Source organism: Podarcis raffonei, chromosome 17, assembly GCF_027172205.1.
Source record: "Podarcis raffonei isolate rPodRaf1 chromosome 17, rPodRaf1.pri, whole genome shotgun sequence".
Classification (NCBI taxonomy): Eukaryota; Metazoa; Chordata; class Lepidosauria; order Squamata; family Lacertidae; genus Podarcis; species Podarcis raffonei.
The window spans coordinates 39,671,881-39,691,696 of NC_070618.1; the positions used below are offsets into that span (position 1 = coordinate 39,671,881).

Here is a 19,816-nt window from a genome sequence, read left to right on the forward strand (position 1 = left end):
TGTTGAGCTTCAGACCACATCTTGCACTCTCTTCTTTCACCCTCATTAAGAGGTTCTTTAGTTCCACATGATCCACCTGGAGCAGGAACTGGCAAGCCACTCCAGTATCCCTGCCAAGAAAACTCCATGGACAAAAACAACAGATTACCTCTACAATGAATCTAAACAATATACAATCAATTGTATATCAATTGTAGAAAAATGAGCAAATCTATAAAGATAGAACAAAACAACAAAATTACTAATTTAATCATAAAAGGTATGTAGAACTAATACCAACCACCAACACTTGTATGGAAAACCAGGAGAACATCCCTGTCGCTATAGGCATATCTCCCAAGGGAAGAACAGAAAGAGGTTCTTCAGCCTTCTATTTGTTACCCTTCCTTGGGCAATGCTGACCGGGCTCACATATTTAAAAGTGAAGTAGGGAACTGCCCACAAGCTCAGCTGAAATCAATCAAACAAATCCTGGAAACTCTATGGATGAATTCCAACTCTGTGGAGCTAATGTAAATGGTGTAAATATACTTGGATTCCATTTGGGCAAGTCGTCTGGTGATGTTACTCCCAGTCAACTGCATCTAGCAAATCTGTTTTATTACAAAAAAACCAAAAATCATCACATGTATGATTATGTTGAATAAAATGTTCCACTAATGGGGCTTTTTAAGTTTACCTCAGATGTGAGAATGATGTTATAAGATGCGGGTTTTCAGCTGGCGAGACATGGCACCAATATATACCAAATGACAAACATTCTATCAAATAGATCACATTCTTGGTGCCTCAATTTGTAAATCCTGTAGATTTTTCAGCCAGTTTAATGATTATCCCATCCTGTGATAAACTCCTCAAAGCTGTTTTCTGTGCCTTAGACATATTGTTAAGAATTCCTTTAATTGAGAAATCTCCTGCAAAATGATGTTTTGAAAAGTCTGGATAGTGGGGTCCAGTACCGGTGGTGTGAAATGGGACTTCAGTCGAAAATGGCTGACGGTGTGAGAAAATTCATTCCCAAAATATGCCTTATGCTTTATTAAACTTAAAAGTTTATATAAATTCACTCACATCTGAAAAGAATTATATTGGGGAGTGGGGACAAACAAGAAGCCCAAGTTCAATACTTCAATTTCAATAGCCGAAAGTCGCCTGGACAACAGATTTAGTACTGCTGCTTGCGGCAGGCCTTTGGCGGACAGGAGTGAAAGTTTATATTGTGAGGTGCTACTGCTCCACCCTGAAAGGCTCTTTGCCTTGTGCTACTACATCCCCACCCTGTGCGTTGTTTGTTGAGCTATCCCGTGGCCTAGCTCCAGATGATGTCTTAGCCTGGCTGAGTGTCTGGTGCTTCTGAGTAACCAGCTACTCAGTAACCTCTCTCTGAAGGAAACGTTTTCAGATCATTTTGCATATGGTGGATGTTACTGGGATAAGAAAATTGAGGAGGGGGGATGATATCAGCCTGCAGTGAGTTTCACTTTTTATGTAAAGGGAAAAAAGTGTCTCTTCAGATTATTTTTATGTGGTTGGAATGGGGTGGCATGAGACTTGCATAGGGGTGCAGTTCTCTTTCTCATCGACAACAAGGCGGGTTGTGACTTCTCTGTGGTGGTACACTGGCTTTGCAATTTAGCGTTGCATTGCCTGGTTAACCTCTGGGTCTCTTTGAGGGAGACTTGGCCAGTGAATTTCTAAAAGGAAAACTGCAGGCTCTCAATCAGACACACTGCCACACCCTGCCCCACTGTGGTGAAAATGTCTCTAAGCGCATGCATCTAGAAGCTGATTGTGATTACTTGATGGCGATAAATGCTCTGCACACAGCCAGAGGTTACTACTTCCCATTTCCACAACAGAGCCAAGGCACTAGACATCAGTTCTAATGCTATGCTCTAGTGAGTCCTGACTCAGCTTAAATTCTTACCTTTGTTCAAAGCTGGAATAATAAGCTCTTTAATTTTCATGGCTTGGCTTTGGAGAGGCTGATTTTTTAAATAAAAAAATATATGATGAAACTAGAAACAAATGTTCCTTGACCCTTTAAGAGCTCTAATATACTTGGGTTTCTTGTTTTTGGCAAATCGGTATGCATGTCTTCCCCTAACAATGCAGGGATTCAAAAACTTCACCCTCTGAACCTCTCGTGGAGGAGGCACATGACGAAGGGCCTCAGATGATGATTGCAGGGTCCAGGATGGGGGAGGGCATCCTTGAGGTATTGCGGTCCTGAGCTATTTAAGCCTTCATAGGTCAAAACCAGCACTTTGAATTGCACCTGGAAACTAACTGGCAGCCAGTCCAGTTGGACCAGGATCAGTATAATATACCCAAACAGTCTTGTCCCAATGAGCAACCTGGCCACCGAATTCTGCACTAGCTTGAAGCTTCCAAACTGTCTACAGAGACAGCCCTACATATAACACATTGCAGTAATCTAACCTAAAGGTTACCAGAGTTTTCATTAAGAAAGAGAAACTCCCTAATGGGATGAGATGTTAAAGGCCTGTGATCTCCCATTTTTTAAAAAAGCAGGTGGGTGAGGAGAGGTGAATTGGATCAGGACTTCAGTATTAGGGAAAGGGTCTTCTACTACATTATTTCCCCAGTGTAAATCATGCCCAGGTTCCCTTGGCTTCATAGAAGAAACGCTGGGGAAATGGTGTAGCAGTGGAAAGAGTTAATACCCCTCAGCACTATAGCCTTGATCTGTTCTGCCTCCTTAGAAGCTGCTTTAAAAAAAGTAAAAGAGATGGCAGATCCACTCCTGGATCTTATCGAGTTTGGCCCTTAGTCCATACTCTCTTAACATTTCTCCAGTGAAAATAGGGATGTCCTATTCTATTATTATTATTATTATTATTATTATTATTATTATTATTAATTTTATTTATATTGTGTCTATCTGACTGGGTTGCCCCAGGCAGCTTCCAACATATATAAAAACATAATAAAATATTTTAAAACTTCCCTATACAGGGTTGCCTTCAGATGTCTTCTAAAGGTTGTATTATCGCATAACTTCCATACCCTCAGATGAAAATAGCGATGTCCTACCATACACTTCAACATTTCTCCGATGGACGTTCTGAGTTAAAACGGGACATTCTGGGATCAAATCAGAAACTGAGACGGCTTCTGTAAATCTGGGGTTGTCCCTGGAAAGTAGGGACACTTGGAGGATCTATTAGACACCAGCCCTTTTGGGTGCAGTTGGGGGGAAATGTACAGGCAGTCTTCCGTTGAAGTATGAAGTAAACCTTGCTCCCACCTTTCAGTTTTCTACCAGTTAGTGCAGACGTACTGGGAAGGTTGATATGACATTTGTCTTTATTTTGTTAAAATTATAACTATGTAAAAGTACAAGGCTACTTGTATTTAGGCTTTTAATAATGATAGCTGAACTTCTCACAGCTTGATTTGGTACCAGTTTGGTATTTGCGAGCTTTATTTGAGCATTCTGAAAACACTTGTCTTTTTTCAGAGAATTCTTTCCCAGATTATAATACTGTCACATGCAGATGTATGTACAGTGGTACCTCAGGTTACATATGCTTCAGGTTACATGTGCTTCAGGTTACAGACTCCGCTAACCCAGAAATAGTGCTTCAGGTTAAGAACTTTGCTTCAGGATAAGAACAGAAATTGGACTCCGGCGGTGCGGCATCAGCAGGAGGCCCCAATAGCTAAAGTGGTGCTTCAGGTTAAGAACAGTTTCAGGTTAAGAACGGACCTCCGGAATGAATTAAGTACTTAACCCGAGGTACCACTGCATTGTATTGTCCCCTGGGTATTGGTTTCACCTGCCCTGCATCCAGCCCATAGTACCAGCCATTGTGAAGAGCACTTGGAAATTCAACCCCTTGCCCCAGCCCTGCTCCAATGCCAAACACCTGCAAGAACAAGAGAGGTGGGGAACCTGTTGCTGGATTACAACTCCCATCATCTCTGACCACATTGACTACATTGTCTGAGGCTAATGGGAGCTGGAATTCAACAATATCTGGAGGGCCACAAGTAAGGCTTTTTTCCCAGCTGAAACTCGCTGGAACTCCACTGCCGTTATAAGAGCACAAGGGTGAGCTCATAGTGAGCTCCAACACTTATTCCCCCCCCCCTAGAAAAATAGCACTGGCCACAAATTCCCTGGGTTGAGATCTGGACGGGATGAGACACTGACTGTATATGCTGAATTTGCAAGAAATAATCAAGACACTTGATTGAGCATAACAGAGAAGAAAGCAAGTGGAAGGCTGCTTGATTGGGTAGTCTGTGACCATGAAATTCACAGCAATCAACTTGCGTTTCATTGACAGTAAGCAGTTATTATTAAATAATTATTATTTACTCTGAACGTGTGCCTGCAAATCAACTGGCTTTGGAGCTTGAGTAGCTGTATGCAACTAGTCAAACCCAGAGTAGAGCCACTGAAATTGAGGAACTTCTGTTATTCATGTCCATTAATTTCAGTGGGTCCTGCTCAAAGTATTGAATGCAACCGGGTGAGGGTTTCATTATGGGTGGTAGGATATCCTTAAATAACTTGTGCACATTTGCCCATGGGTGCCTGCTTTGCTGAATGTTGACCACACAGAATCAGAAATTTGGAGCTGAAAATGCTGATATAGCGCAGTGCTCCAAGTTGGGCAAATTTGCTGAACCAACTAATGACATCACTAGCTTTTCCTTTCCGCATTGGCTAAAATCTGACCCCCACTTCTTAACCTTACATGAGTAACTTTAGTCTGTAGTCCCTTAAGGTAAAGGTAAAGGACCCCTGGACGGTTAAGTCCAGTCAAAGGCAACTATGGGGTGTGGCACTCATCTCACTTCAGGCTGGGGGAGCCGGCGTTTGTCCACAGACAGCTTTCTGGGTCATGTGGCCAGCAGGACTAAACTGCTTCTCACACAACAGGACACCATGACGAGTGCCAGAGCACACAGAAATGCCATTTACCTTCCTGCTGCAGCGGTACCTATTTATCTACTTGCGCTGGTGAGCTTTCAAATTGCTAGGTTGGCAGAAGCTGGGACAGAGCAACAGGAGCTCACCCCGTCACACAGATTTGAACTGCTGACTTTCTGATCAGCAAGCCCAAGAGGTTCAGTAGTTTAGACCACAGCGCCACCTGTGTCCCTAGGTACAGACACTGGTGGAGGAAGAGGAGTGGGGGGGGAGCACACTGCCCCTGGCAGCACAATCCCAGTGGGGTGCCATCGCGGCTGCCCCCTGCCTGTGCTGGGCGCCATGCCCTGCAGGCGGCATGCCCCGCCCCCAGGACACGCGCCAGCCCTGCCCCGCCTGCTCTCTGCCCCCTGGTGCTGGAGCATGAAGCTCCGCCACTGGGTACAGGCCCATTTGAGAGGAGAGTGAAAAGATTATGCACCATAATATGGTACCTCTCCTATGGAGGTTCCTTTGTGTGCCACTGACTCCTAATTCCCATATAACATTTATCACTTTGCCAGTTCTATAAAGATACTCTGTTGACCCAAATGTGTTTGGTTTGCTGGTAAAAATATACTCCTCTTACACCTCTTAATGGCTGCTGGAGTCATCAGGTAGGCCAGAAGTCCAGGCAGCAGAGGGATCACACATTAGGATTTTGAGCTGAAGGAACCATGGAATTAAAGTAGCTACGGATTGGGATTGGGTGTAGAGAATGAGGTTGTGCCAAAATTTCAAGTTCAGTTATGTAGCAAAATTTCCATGGAGCTATTTTTAAAAACTGTTTCTTGAGGTGTGGGGAGGACATGACATTTCCCCCCAAAATATCATTATTTTTTGGCGTGGAGATTACCTTCTACTGTGAAATTGTGATCCTTTTCCCCCACCCTTGACAAACTGTACTATGCATGGCAGTTGCCTTTTTGAAGGAGGCGAAATGTTTGCCTCTGTGTACAAAACAGGGCCCTGTGTGTGTGTGTGTGTGGTTTCACAGAAACAGTGGCCTAGCGTGGGGAGGGGCTGGGGAGGGGCTGGGGAAGCCATGCCCCCCGGCACGCTTTTTTGAGGGGGCACAACCAGGTCTCCCCACAACAGGCTCCGTCATCGAAGCTGGAGCCAGAGAGAGAGAGGTTGCAGCCTTCTGGGCTGGGAGGGGTAGTGATGCCTCCGTCTCCTTATGGCCAGCGAAGGGACACCTGCCTGGGCCCCACCCCTGGGCCGGCCAGGAGGGAGGGGAAGGGTGCTGCCACCACCAGCCCCCAAGGAGGGAGGAAGAGGGCATCCCCCAGGGGCAGAAGTGGGGGGGAGCCTGTGGCAGCATCACTGCCCCCCTCCTCCGCTAGGCTCTGGCTCAGGTGTGCGCCCCCCCTGCCGCTTTGCCAGGCTGGGATCCGACAGTCCGACCCAGGGCCGGATTTAGGTTTGATGAGGCCCTAAGGAGCTCCTGAAGGTAATGGGGCCCTTTATGTGTCCAGCTGTCCTTTGTCAACAACAATTGTCGCTTTTTTTGTGTTGAATATATGCTATATGGTAATTTAGGGACCTAAAGCCATTTGCACGTAACCAAACATGTATTTTATCAAAGTAATTGTTGAACTGAAATACAATTAAGAAGAAGTATATTAATATTGAATTTTGGGGGGGGGGGCACAAGAGAGTGGGGCCCTAAGCTATGGCTTGTTTAGCTTATACGTAAATCCGGCACCTCTCAGAGCCAGGCAGGGCTGCCAGGCAGCATGTGTGCCTTGCAGATCAGCCCCACCAGCCTGATCTGAAGCCGCGGTGTCAGTGACGAGGGCAGGGCTCCCTCCAATGTGCCCCGCTGCTCTGCACCCCAGTGTGCCTGCCCCAGGCCTGGTAGCACATGCTATGCTGCTGCTAAGAAAACCACAACCAACTTTTTTCAGCTCATTACTGGTGGGCTTTGAGGGGAAGCTACAGAAGTTGGTTATTCCCATTATTCACCCCTAATCTCCAATTAAAGGACTCCAATGTTATTATTTAAATAATAGTAGTTATATTTATGCATTTTCAAATTTAAAGTTGCACACATTTATAAACATGGATTTATGTATCCAGTCTGTATGCGCTCCCCAATCTATCCTTCAGTGACATTCTAGTTCATATTCTTTGGATTTCTGCATCCCCAATAGACCCAATTCCACCCTTTTTCTTCCTCTCTATTCATTTACAGTATCTTGTCCTTTGCTGGTCCTAGTTCATCCCACCTGGAAAGTAACTTTTTAAATATTTTCCAAAACAATCCTACTCACTCCTTATTTTTTCCTTATCCCAGTTTCTTATTTTGGCCATTAAACCTGCTAATTCCACACATTCTATTAGTTTATGCAACCATTGGTCTTTTGTCGGAGTTGCCTCCTCCTTCCAGTACTTTGCATAAACTATTCTTGTGGCCGCTAACAAAATAGATTTTAAACGTTCTTTGGAATCTCTTCCCCTATTATTGCTAAAAGAAGGCTTCTGGCTTCTTAGGAAAAGTGAGTAAATATTTTTTAAAAATTTCTCATAAACCATTCTCCAAAATTTCTTTGCCAGAAGGACTCCAATTTTCATACTAAAGAAAAACAGACCCACTCCCACCCCAGCAAATCCACCTTTGTCATTGTGTGTCTCCTTGAAGTCTGGGTGTGACCATTTTCTAATACAAAACTCTTTTCTTCTGAACCCTCACCCACACCACAACACTTTACCTTCACGGTGACCTGAATCATAATCTCGCACTGACCATTCTTGTCTCTTTGTTTTGCAGGTCGGATGGGGAAAATTCAAGAACTGTCAGGTCAGTTGCACTGTTTCTTTTAAGAAAAAGAAAAACACATTCCCTATCTCCCCTCCCCCACCTTTCCCTCTCTTCCCGTTATGTCCACCCACCCACCCACCCTGATTGCTCCCATCCCACCCAGAGACCTGCGTGGTTTCTTATGTGTGGTCTCCCTGGATAAATTTCTGAGTTTGGATCTTTTCCTCCATGGAGAAAGGGTTCATACCTGGATGTGGCTTGGACTGAACACACACTTGTGGGAACCAATGGACAGGGCAGAGAAAGGTGTCCTTGCCCACAGGAGAAGGGTTGTATTTCCTTAGATCACAGATAGAATGGCATACAGCAGGATGTGGAATGGCTAAGGAAGCATGCTTTAATTTAAATCAGATTCCTGTAGTCTTAAAATATCAGGCATTTATGTATTACTTCTTGAGTAAGGTTAATAATAATGAAAACAATGCTATTGATAATAATATACACATTATTAGTAAAACATATAAATACTCATCAAGCACCTATTGCTTTTCATTGAACAAGTAAATAACCTTGATCTCTGCCCACTGGCTTAGGAATTAAAGCAGACATGATGCATGGAAAATGAAGGAGGGATAAGAGAATATTATTATTATTATTATTATTATTATTATTATTATTATTATTATTATTATTATAATACCCCACCCATCTGGCTGGGTTTCCCCAGCCACTCTGGGTGGCTTAAAGCATATCTAAAAACACAGGAAAAACATCAAGTGTTAAAAACCTCCCAATGCAGAGATCAAGGAGATAGTCCTGGCAGGGGGTACAGTTTGTAATCCAGCAAGCCAGACACAAGCTGCCACCCATATATTAGGTGCTCAGTCAGGTGCTTGACAATTGCTGTTTTTATACTTTCCTAGGCAAATCAAGAAACACAGTAAATTCAGTGAGGCCCTGGGAGGCCCCTGTGGTTTTGGCAAGGCCTGGGCAAGAGAGCTACAGTGCCCCTTCCCCCCAATACACATATCTATGAGAAGCCTGGTATGGGTGGCAAGAGGGTGGTTGCAGCAGTGCTGGACTGGCCGGCCTGGGATTCACTGCTCCTTTCCCAGCACTATCAGGGATTGCCGCCGCTGCCACAGTCTTGGGGAGGGGAGTGCAGAAAATAAGTACAGAAAATAAAAAGGGAGGCCTAGGCTGGCCCAACTCTGTAGAGAAGGAGCTGTTGCTGTTCCTCCTTGCCACTGCCAGCCTGTCTCTCCACATGCTCTGTCTCCTTCTTGGGAAGCTGCCCAGTTCCGTTTGGCCGATTTCCCCCATGTGCCCCATGCCAGGCCACCAGGGCATCTACTGTGTGTAAGAGGAAATCATGCCCAAGGGAGACTGTGGCACCAACAGGGTCCTGAGAGATGCAGGGTATCCGTGGTTTGTTTTGGGAGCTTTGGCTGGCCATAGGCCCTCTGGTCAGCGCATGGGCCCAGTCAGATGCTCCACTATGCTAACCAACGAAGCTGGGCTTTGTATGGTGGATGGACTGTGTTCAGCTTTGTGGGCCACATGTTGTGTGGGCTTGGACCATCTCTTGGGTGGAGGGTAGAGTGGCATGGCTGTATCTCTGGCATAGGCGGTGGGAAATTTTCTATTCAGTGCAATCTAGTCCAGTTTAAAAATGACATGGAATGAAGCAACTTGGGGCTCTGACATGTGTGGGGTGCAAAGCACTCATCTGTTCTAGTCCCAGCTGTAGTACAGGTGAGTGGGAAGTAGTTAGTGACTACGACAGAGCTAAGAAAAGATTATAACATGTAGCCTTTACCTCTGGTTCCCATTCAAAAGCTGCCATTGGGTCACAAGATCTTTTTAAAAATTTCTTTCATTTATTACATTTCTACCCCGTCTAAGTAATGTGGAATTGGCCTACATAGATTTCCTGCAGCTTCCTCATTTTGTCCTCACAACACCCCTATGAAATAGATTAGACTGAAAAATAGCCCTTGGGGAAGCCACCCCAAGAACTCTGTGGCTAATTGGTGGGCTGAAGCCGGGACCTCTAACCGCTACACCCCTCTGCCACGTTGGGCCGCTTTACCTTTGCATTGTTAAGGGCAACCCCTTTTTGCCTAAGCTTGGTCACCACTGATATGGTCACATTCAGTTGCAAATTGGATGTGCCAGGAAAGTTGCATTGGTCCTGGGATCTGTGTTGGCTCCTCCTGTAGCAAAAATATTAGGAATGCTGATTCCACCTCCCGGGTACTAGAGACCAAGATGGCAGAGGGGAGAGGAAGAGGGGAAGCACAATATGCAGAATAGGAATGCTGTGGTCTGTGGGCATCCCACAGTCTCTCACTGTTGTTTGCACTTCCAGTGACATGGAATTCCTTTGTGGGGTTGCCATATTTCAAAAAGTGAAAATCCAGACACAAATGTTGTTGAGCTTTTCTTGGCAAAGTAACATTATCCCCATGGTTTTCAGATTATGTCTATATTTTCCCAGCTGCAGATTGGCCTTGTAAGAGCTATTTTGTGTTGGCTATTTTGCTGACAAAAGAGACTATTCCCTGAGGGTAGGGCTACAGGTGGATTTCTGCACAACAGTGGCAGTTTCAGTTGTGAGTCTCTCAAAATACTGTGGACAACCTTTTGAGCCCTTAGTATGGAAGCAAAATGGTCTTCCTGTACTCAAAATACCAAGATCAGATTCTTCACTTTGCTGCTGACTTAGTCATACGGATAACTTCATCACTCTAAGACTATATCTGCACTTTGGGAGTGTGGAGTCTGTATATATCGAGACTGTCAGTTCTTTGGGGCAAAGACTGTGCTTCGTTGTGTATCTTGTGTCACTTCTCCCACAGTATCTGAGGTCCCTGATTGGTGAGGCTCTCCCAAGTAGTTGAACGACGAATTGTATTAATGAATAAACTGGTAAGCTTTCAACTGATCTCTTGTAAAAGCAAAATACACCTGGAAAGTCTAGTGCCAAGGTATATACAGATATTGATACAGATAAAATCAACTATATCCACACTAAAATGTGTGTGTTGTGTTCATGCATGCACACGAGCAGTAATTACTTTCTGGTTTAACTAGGGAAAATATTTCTTTCTATTCCAAGCTTAGTCAAGGGAATTAAATCCTATGGATTGGAGCAAGGGCAGGGAAGTTACTGCTTGAGCGCTTGGCTTCTGTTGTCAACTTTTAGGATGTGCCTGAGTTGTGCTCCTATTTCCTCCATGAAGTTGGATGAGCAGCTGGGTAGGGGTGGGGCAAAGTTGTGGGTGGGAAGTAAAGCCAAGATGACTTGAGACTGCTTTCTTTAGGGAGTAAAATGACGACTGTTCTGTCCCCAGAGTTCTCCACTTCAGAGTCCTAAAGCACTTCATGGGTAAGAGCTAGTAGCAAGGAAACCTCCCTGGTTTATCTTTAATTATATTTAGGGTGTGCTCAAATATAATGTTCTTCCCTTGGGGAGGCTTACTGTGATTAACGTTTAGGAATTGCTCCTGGTAAGAATTAGGATTATGCATTTTAATTTCTGGCCATTGGGAATGGTGCCTGGTAAGTTGAGGAAGCCAGATTTCCAGATTTTCCAGCAGCTGCTAGGAATAGAGGCCTTCAGAAGCAGTTGTAAGGCATGGGTGTCTAAGCTTTTCGGCCCCGGGGGCTCCATGCCAGTTGTGAACATGGCCACCAAAAGCTGGTACCTTCACACACACATCTCCCATACACCAAAGCATGTGCATATGTACACACAGCATATTCTGGGAATACACATACATTGCATGGGTTTATCTACACCACATACTTTAAATCTGGCTTAATAGTCATTCCCAAGAACTGGGGGAATTGCAACTGGGGGGAGAGGGCAGGGATGGATGGGGCTATGCTAGACAACTCTGACAGAATCCCCAGCTCCTTTACCAAATTCCAGTTCCCAGGATTCTTTGGGAGTAGGCCATGACTGCTAAAAGTCGTATAAAATCAATTTAGCGCAGCTAGACTCTTAACAACTGTGAGTCTTGTAAAGAAGTCCCTGCCCCCCCCAACTCCACAATACTTACTAGCTTGCAAAAATACTTATTAGCCTGCTGGGGGCTGGCTGAGGAGATGGAGAGCTATGTCCCCATTGCAGCTGCTGTTTGTAATACTGTGCTGGTGTGGAAGTTGAGGCTTCCCTCCTCTGGCAGCCCTCTTGGCTTCTGTGCTTGAAGAGGGACAGAGCATTCTCACTCACATCCATAGAACTCAGTGGAGTCACCTGCATGAAGTTCTTTATCACCTGTGGCAACTGGACAAGTGCTTAAATACAAGGCTGGTACAAAATTTCTATGTGGGAGGTGAGAGATAATGCAACCCTGACAGTAGAGAACTTGCCCAAAGCTACACCTTTCATGGCTAACCTCCTAAATAAAGTCAGGTTGAAGTCTAACCTCCTAATAAAGGCAGAATATCGCCAACATGTTGCCCCACTATTGAACGAATTGCTCTGGTTGCCAGTTACCTACCGGGATAAATTCAAGGTGCTGGTTTTGGTGTATACTTCTTCTTCTTCTTTAGCGATTACTTGTAGCCGAGTAAGATTGTCTTCCATAAACACAGTTTTAACAATGGGTCCATAAGTGACTGTGGGGGCCAGTTCTGGATTCACACGTCCTTCCACAGTGGGGACATTGGTTCCCGGGCAGGAGTTGATCACGGTGTGGATTTGCCAAACGTGCCTTCCTCTTAGCACGTTTCTCCCTTGCATCCTGAGTTTGAGTGTCTTCAAAGCCCATGGCACCTTTGGTAAAGGCTGTTCTCCAACTGGAGTGCTCGCAGGCCAGTGTTTCCCAGTTGTCAGTGTTTATACTACATTTTTTTAGATTTGCCTTGAGACAGTCTTTGAACCCCTTTTGTTGACCACCAGCATTACGCTTTCCATTTTTAAGTTCGTAATAGAGTAGTTGCTTTGGAAGACGATCATTAGGCATTCGAATAACATGACCAGCCCAATGAAGTTGGCTGTTGAAGAATCATTGCTTCAACACTGGTGATCTTTGCTTCTTCCAGTACACTGATATTAGCTCGCCTGTCTTCCTAAGTGATGTGTAAATTTTTTCAGAGACACTGTTGATGGAATCTTTCGAGGAGCTGGAGATGGCATTTATAAGTGGTCCATGTTTCACAAGCATATAGTAAGGTTGGTAGTACAATAGCTTTGTAAACAAGCATTTTGGTTTCCCTGCGAATATTCCAGTCCTGAAACACTCTGCACTTCAATTGGGAGAAAACCACACTTGCAGAGCTCAGGCGATGCTGGATTTCGGCATCAATGTTGGCCCTTGTGGAAAGATAACTGCCTAGGTAGGAGAAGTGATCGACATTTTCCAATGTTTGCTGGTGCAGCACTTTGGTTTTTTGGATGTTGAGTGATAGGCCAAGCTTTTCTTAAGCTTCTGTAAAGATATTTAGGATGGTTTGGAAATCATCCTCTGAGCGTGCACACACTACGTTGTCATCAGCATACTGAAGCTCTATGACGGAAGTTACGGTAACCTTACTCTTTGCTTTCAGCCTGCTCAGATTGAAGAGCTTTCTTTCCATCTGTTCGATATATGATATCTACTCCGGTGGGGAGTTCCCCTTCGACAAAGTGTAGGATCATGGCAATGAAAATAATGAACAGAGTTGGGGCACCTGATCCCACTGTGAATGGTTATTTGCGATTGTTATCTGCGATTGTTGTGGTCATATTATCATGGAGGAGCTGAATGATGTTCACAAATTTATCTGGGCAGCCAATTTTCAGAAGGACAGTCCACAGGGCATTATGATTTACAGCCATACGCAGAACCAGGATACCTGAAAGAGAATCTCATCCTGCATATGTCCAGGCCATCACTGTGCTCTTCAGGTGAGGGCCTCCTGCAGGTACCATGTTATCAGGAGGTCCATTGTGCACAATGTAGGAATCAGGCCTTTAGTGTTGTGGCACCTGCCCTTTGGAATTCCCTCTCCTTGAACATTAGACAGGCTCTGTCTCTGTTGTCTTTTAAAGGTAAAGGTAAAGGTACCCCTGCCCGTATGGGCCAGTCTTGACAGACTCTGGGGTTGTGTGCCCATCTCACTTAAGAGGCCAGGGGCCAGCGCTGTCCGGAGACACTTCCGGGTCACGTGGCCAGCGTGACAAGCTGCATCTGGCGAGCCAGCGCAGCACACGGAAATGCCGTTTACCTTCCCGCCAGTAAGCGGTCCCTATTTATCTACTTGCACCTGGGGGTGCTTTCGAACTGCTAGGTTGGCAGGCGCTGGGACCGAGCAGCGGGAGCGCACCCCGCCGCGGGGATTCGAACCGCTGACCTTTTGATCGGCAAGCCCTAGGCGCTGAGGCTTTTACCCACAGCGCCACCCGCGTCCCTCTGTTGTCTTTTAGGCACCCTTAAAACTTTCTGGATGGTTAAATGGCAACTGTTGCAATCCATGTGTAGTTTGTAGCTTCCCCCCAACCCCCCCTGTAACTTTTCAGATCCAAATGTTCCAGCGTTTTATTTAAATCCCCTTTTCTTTGTGCTGCAGTGCTAGGGTGTCCTGGCAGTGTGCCAACTTAAATTCACTTCTTGACAGGGCTTTTTTCAGCTGGAACTTGCTGGAACTGAGTTCTTTTTTTAAAAAAATTAATTTTTATTCAAATTTCCAATAACCATTCCATTTATAATTTAACATCCAATTTAACTTATACATCTTTTAGACTTTCATCAGGCTATCTGACAATTTTCATATTTATCACAACTTCTCACATTTCCTAAATTTATGTTGCACTTTAACAATCCTTATTTTATCTTCTCTTTTAAGCGACATTCCTATCTATTCTTTTCACAGAGCTTCCTGAAATCCAACAAGCGTTATTTCCTGATCACACACAGTTTTGATATACTCTGTAAATTTATTCCAGTCCTCGGTGAATCTCTGATCGCGTTGGTTTCGAATTTTTCCCGTTAATTTGTCCATTTCTGCATATTCCATCAGTTTCATTCTCCATTCTTCCCTCGTTGGCATTTCTTACTGGAACTGAGTTCTGGCACCTCTCAGGTGGGAGTCATTGCCATTACGAGAGAACAAGGGAGGTGTTCCTGGTGAGTTCTGGCACCTCTTTTTATAGAAAATAGCACTGCTTCTTGGTGATGTAGCCACTCCCATGTACTTCCTGTTGGTGTAATTTGGTGGAAATGAGCAAAGGCTTAGCATATCTTTATACTTTAGAAAAGTGGGGAGAGAAGTTTGCCCTTGGGCGCCATGGAACAGTGCTGCTGGGAGAGCAGGCTCTCTCTCTTTTGCTACTGGACTGACTGGCATTTGGTGGAGCTGGCTGGTGGTGGTGGCAAGTAGGTGCATGCATGTACGTGAGTGGAGTAAGGAGTAAGTGAGGACAGTGGTTATTTCCCCCTTTCCTTCTGCATTCGCTCTTGGGGCTGCAAATACATCTTTGGCCAACTGTGAGGTAAAGGGAGGGAAGAGGACTAGCAAGAAAGGGGAGGGTGACTCCTGAGGGAGCAAGAGGCACCAGTGGCATCAGGAGTAAAGAGAGACATCCACAGCCGTCTTAAGTTTTTGGTGGCAGCTGTTAGTGGTGAGTAGGCGACCCGATTCCTGATTGTATTCCCTGCCCTAAAAGTCAGGATCTCTCTGGAGTCTCCACCTCTTGCTTTTAATATTTGTGTGTGTCTCTTTTTAAACAACAAGTTTACACATAAGCAGAGTTATATAGGGAGAGCCAGATGCCCTGGAGTCATAGTGCAACTAACTTCTGCTGATTTAAAAAGGGGGGAGGTTTGAGGGCAGCTGGGGGGGGGGACTGGAAGCGTCAAAGGGGGCCAGTGTGGAGTCAACAAGGTGGGAGGACTGAAGAACACTTTTTAAATGGGCAAAGCAGCAGACGGTCTAGAACAGGTCTGCACAACATTTGGCCCGTGGGCCACTTGCGGCTTGCCAAAGAATTTCAGGCAACCCACGAAAAATGCAGAGGATGTAAAAGAAAGTAAAGATGTAATGAGTGCTTTGTCTGTCCCCCACTTAAGCCACCTTCCACTAGTCACTACTGTGCCCGTCATGCAACTTGGTGAATGGGTTGCCACTGTGCACTCCCTGTTTGTCACATGACCAGCGGCAACCAAACATTGTTAGTCTGTCTCTAGTGATTTTCGTCAGGGAAAAGGGTGGACGCCATTCTTCTAACCTGGATCCCTTATGGCTACTTTCTGTAAAGAAAAAGACATAGGGAACCCCAAGCATAAGATTCAGACATGCCATTAAAATGCCATCTAACCCTCTTTTCCACCTCTGTCTCCTTTGTTTGTAGGGAATGTGGCAAAAAGTGTTGGGAGTGCAGTTATGGCAGGGGAGGTTTCCCTTCACATCTTGCTCTGTAATGTTTTATTGACAGCAGGATTACAAATTGCTCCCCTCGTGCTGCATTGGTCCACTGAGCTGTTTCCACCTTTGGCTGCTTTATTGCAATGCTGCAGTCAGTCCATGTCCCAATGCGACAGCAGGCGAGCATGAATGGATTGACACATTGCTACATCTCACGGGAAGAAAAGTTCAGGTGATGTGGCAGAGCATTGTGGGAAAACTGCAATGTGGCAGGACCATATTTTCAGAGGGTGTGCTAAAGAAAAATTGTGTGCGAATGCTGTGCCGTCCACACCACATCCCATAATGTGCCAGTTTGGCATGCTGCTTTCTAAAAAGGTAAATCTTATGCAGATCGTACCTCATTAAAGAAATGAAAAACATTCTATGATTCTATGATTTCTGTAGTTGGTCTGTTTTGCTAGGTATTTTATGGGAGCAATTCCACAAATTGAAATGCTGCTCTAAAGGAGCAACAGCCACCTCAGAGCCCAAAATTCTGCGTTGAGAAACCACAGAGCACTGCAATGCCTCCGCACAGCTCCTGTTCACAATCCACAGCTCTAGCACAAAAGGGTTTGTGCTGATGAACTCCCCTTATGGGTGGAGTGTGCCTTGTGGGTTATGTTTCCCATACTGCCACCCTTGGTGGAACACATAGTCTGCTGCCTCACCTTTGGCTCATAACAGACCTGCTTTTGATTATGACTGGGCATCACTGCTAAGCAAGAACAACCCTTCTGATCTCTCCAATAGCACAGTGGAAGTTTGATGGCAGACAAGCTTTTCTATCATGGCAGCAGTAGGGTAATATGGTGACTACTCTGGAACGGTGTGATATGACTTGTTTGGCCTGATGTTCTTTCGGATGAATTTGTGGGAAAGCCGGGGAAAGCATTTTGTGCTGTGATGGTGTTCGATGAGAACACTGCTGTGCAATGTGACTTTACTGCAGAGCAGGAAGCTCTGGGGTGATTCCTGGTGTTGGTGCTCAAAGGATTGAGCCCAGTACACTGAGGCAGGAGGAGAAAGGAATCAGTTTGTCTTGGCTGTTGCTGCACCAGCACCCACTGAGTGCCAGCAGAACATGTTTGAACAGCAGTTTAATGGGCTGCCAACACGCCCAGGATGGCTTCATTAGCTAAAAGCCTGTCCTTGCTGGGAGCTTTGCCAAAGTTTAGCAGGAGTTTGGCAGACCACATCCCTGCAGGGGTCGGAGGCAGTGTCTCTGGATAGCTGGGACCAGAGTTGGGGCTTCCCAATGGTGCACGGATGGTGGCAAAATCCAGCAAGGCCAATAAACGGCTCCAGCCTAGTGGTAAGGCCTTGGGCCTTACTGGATACCCTCATCTGCCCATACTGACTGCTTTCCCATCCCTCCAGAAGATAAGCAAGGAGAAGTGGGGCATTGGGTCACAGTACTATCTTAGTACTGTCCACACTAACTGGCAGCAGGGCCCCAGGGTTTCAGGCAGGAGACATTCCCAGCCCTGCCTGGAGATGCTGGGCTTGAGCCTTCTGCATGCAGAGCAGATGCCCTGCCATTGAGCTGCAGCCCTTCTGAGCCGTGAATGAACTATTGTGGGACTGTATCAGTGGCATGCTTGGGGGGCAGGACCAGTGTTTTGACATGCAGAGCCGACACTCTGGGTGTTGCTCCTGATGGAGGAGGGCAAAATGCAGCCCTCACCCCATTCTCCCCTTCATTCTTCTTTGTGCCTTCCTCCTCCTTGGCATGCCCTCAGCTCCTTGCTCTCTCCAGCACCCCATATTTTGTACATATAGTGGTACCTCAGGTTAAGTACTTAATTCGTCCCGGAGGTCTGTACTTAACCTGAAACTGTTCTTAACCTGAAGCACCACTTTAGCTAATGGGGCCTCCTGCTGCTGCCGCGCCGCCGGAGCACGATTTCTGTTCTCAATCTGAAGCAAAGTTCTTAACCTGAAGCACTATTTCTGGGTTAGCGGAGTCTGTAACCTGAAGCGTATGTAACCTGAGGTACCATTGTATTAGTGTGTGAGAGGTGGTGGTGGGGAAGTGCTGAAGTTTCTCCCAAGGACATACCATTCCTGTGATGCATGCTGGGGGAGGGGAGGGAGCTGTTTCCAGCACCTTGCTATCACCGTCCCCCCCCCCCACCTGCTGTCAGCAATGCAGAGCCCCAAGGAGCCGCCTTCACATGCCACTGTCTCCGCGGCAGAATTGGTGGCTGCGACTGACTGGAGAGACAAGAAGCTCTTGGTTGTTTAGGAGAGGAGTGGGGTCTTGCCACCAGCTACACAACTCCAAATAGGGATCTCTCCTCCCGCGGCCCCCCCATTAAAAAAAATGTCATTACTCCAAAGTCAGGGGCCCATCTTGTCATAGTTGGGGGGGATTGAGAGCTGGGAGCCAGGACTCCCTGGATTGCACCCTCAGTCAGAAGCGCGGCTGGTGTTGCTAAGTGAGCTCTTTGGCATGCCAACCCCAAGGCTAATGTAGCGGCAGGTTGCTAGGATATATTCAGGGTGGAGGGGAGGGGGTGTTGGGAGATGACAGTTCGGAGGAGGGGGAGTGACAGCGTGCAGGGCCGCTGCCAGGAAGTGTTGCCACAGCAACCAGAAGCATACACAGCACCAACTTCCCAACAGCTGTTTCCATGGTAAGGACCATATTTCTGCCTCCGGTGGCAAAGATCAGCCCCACTCCACCCTGGTGTGGGGGCAACTGATGTTACAGGACGCCCTCAGCCAGGGCCGAGATGCACCTGTTTCTGGGGAGGAGCACATGACTGTTGAATGTGACTATTTGGAATGCCAAACTTAATCCTGCAATTATGACCAAGAACTGCAAGAGATTCAGAGAAGCCTGCGCAGGGTTTTATGGCAGGGGTGCACCTTTTTCCTCTCAACAGCTGCTGGGGAAAAAACAGCAAGCTTTTGAATAAGCATGATCTGAGCAAGGCAAAGGGTGTTCCACCCCCTGGAGACAGATTGCCCTCTCTGCTTGGTGTTGCCATTTCCCTGCTCCATCGCTCCCCCCCCCCAAGGGGCCAACTTCTGTTAAGTTAGATCTAAAATAAGTACACATATCACAGAAATGGAAGGCCTCCCTGTCTCTGGGCTGTTGAAAAAAGCAAAACAAGAAGTTGCCCCATATTGGGGAAGGGGGCTTGCCATGTTTGCTCTGTTCCAGTTGCTTAGCCTCTCTGGGAGTTCCCACTCTGTACCCCAAGCTTTTCAGCTGAGCCTGCCTATCCTACGGCCTCCCCCCCCCTGCTCCATAAATAGGAAGGCAAGACTGAATCTAAGGTACCTGTGCAGAGGCCAATTAGCACTGATTGTGGGTTGCCAGCTGCCCAGCAGGGTGGCAGAAGACTCCATGCTGGCATCTGAAAGGGCATGGCTCTTCCAGGATAGCTAGACTGCTGGGGAGATGCATGCTCTTGGCTCCTGCCTAAGCTCTGCTTCTCTTCTCTTCTCTTCTCTTCTCTTCTCTTCTCTTCTCTTCTCTTCTCTTCTCTTCCCCGGCTCCCAAACTTTCACTGGCAGCGGCAGCAATGATGTTTCCTAAAAAGGACAGGTAGGAAGCAGGTGTTTGAATGGGTGCCAAGCTGAGTAAAGCCATGGAGACCCTACAGTAATGGATTCTTAGATACAAATGGAGCTGGCAGCAGGGAGTTCTCTTAAGGTGGAAGGCAGGCAAACTGAGGTTTTGCTGCAGAATATCCCAC

General features: G+C 46.3%; 1 protein-coding gene across 4 annotated transcripts in view; it reads left to right on the plus strand.

Moving 5' to 3' along the window:
- The window catches only part of IQSEC2 (IQ motif and Sec7 domain ArfGEF 2), a 161,654-nt gene that overhangs the window by 16,743 nt on the left and 125,095 nt on the right, over positions 1 to 19,816 (plus strand). For all 4 annotated transcript variants that reach the window (XM_053370969.1, XM_053370972.1, XM_053370971.1 and 1 more), the window contains exon 2: positions 7,719 to 7,748. In XM_053370969.1, coding sequence (XP_053226944.1) covers positions 7,719 to 7,748 — 30 coding nt within the window. The remainder of the gene's footprint in view (positions 1 to 7,718; positions 7,749 to 19,816) is intronic.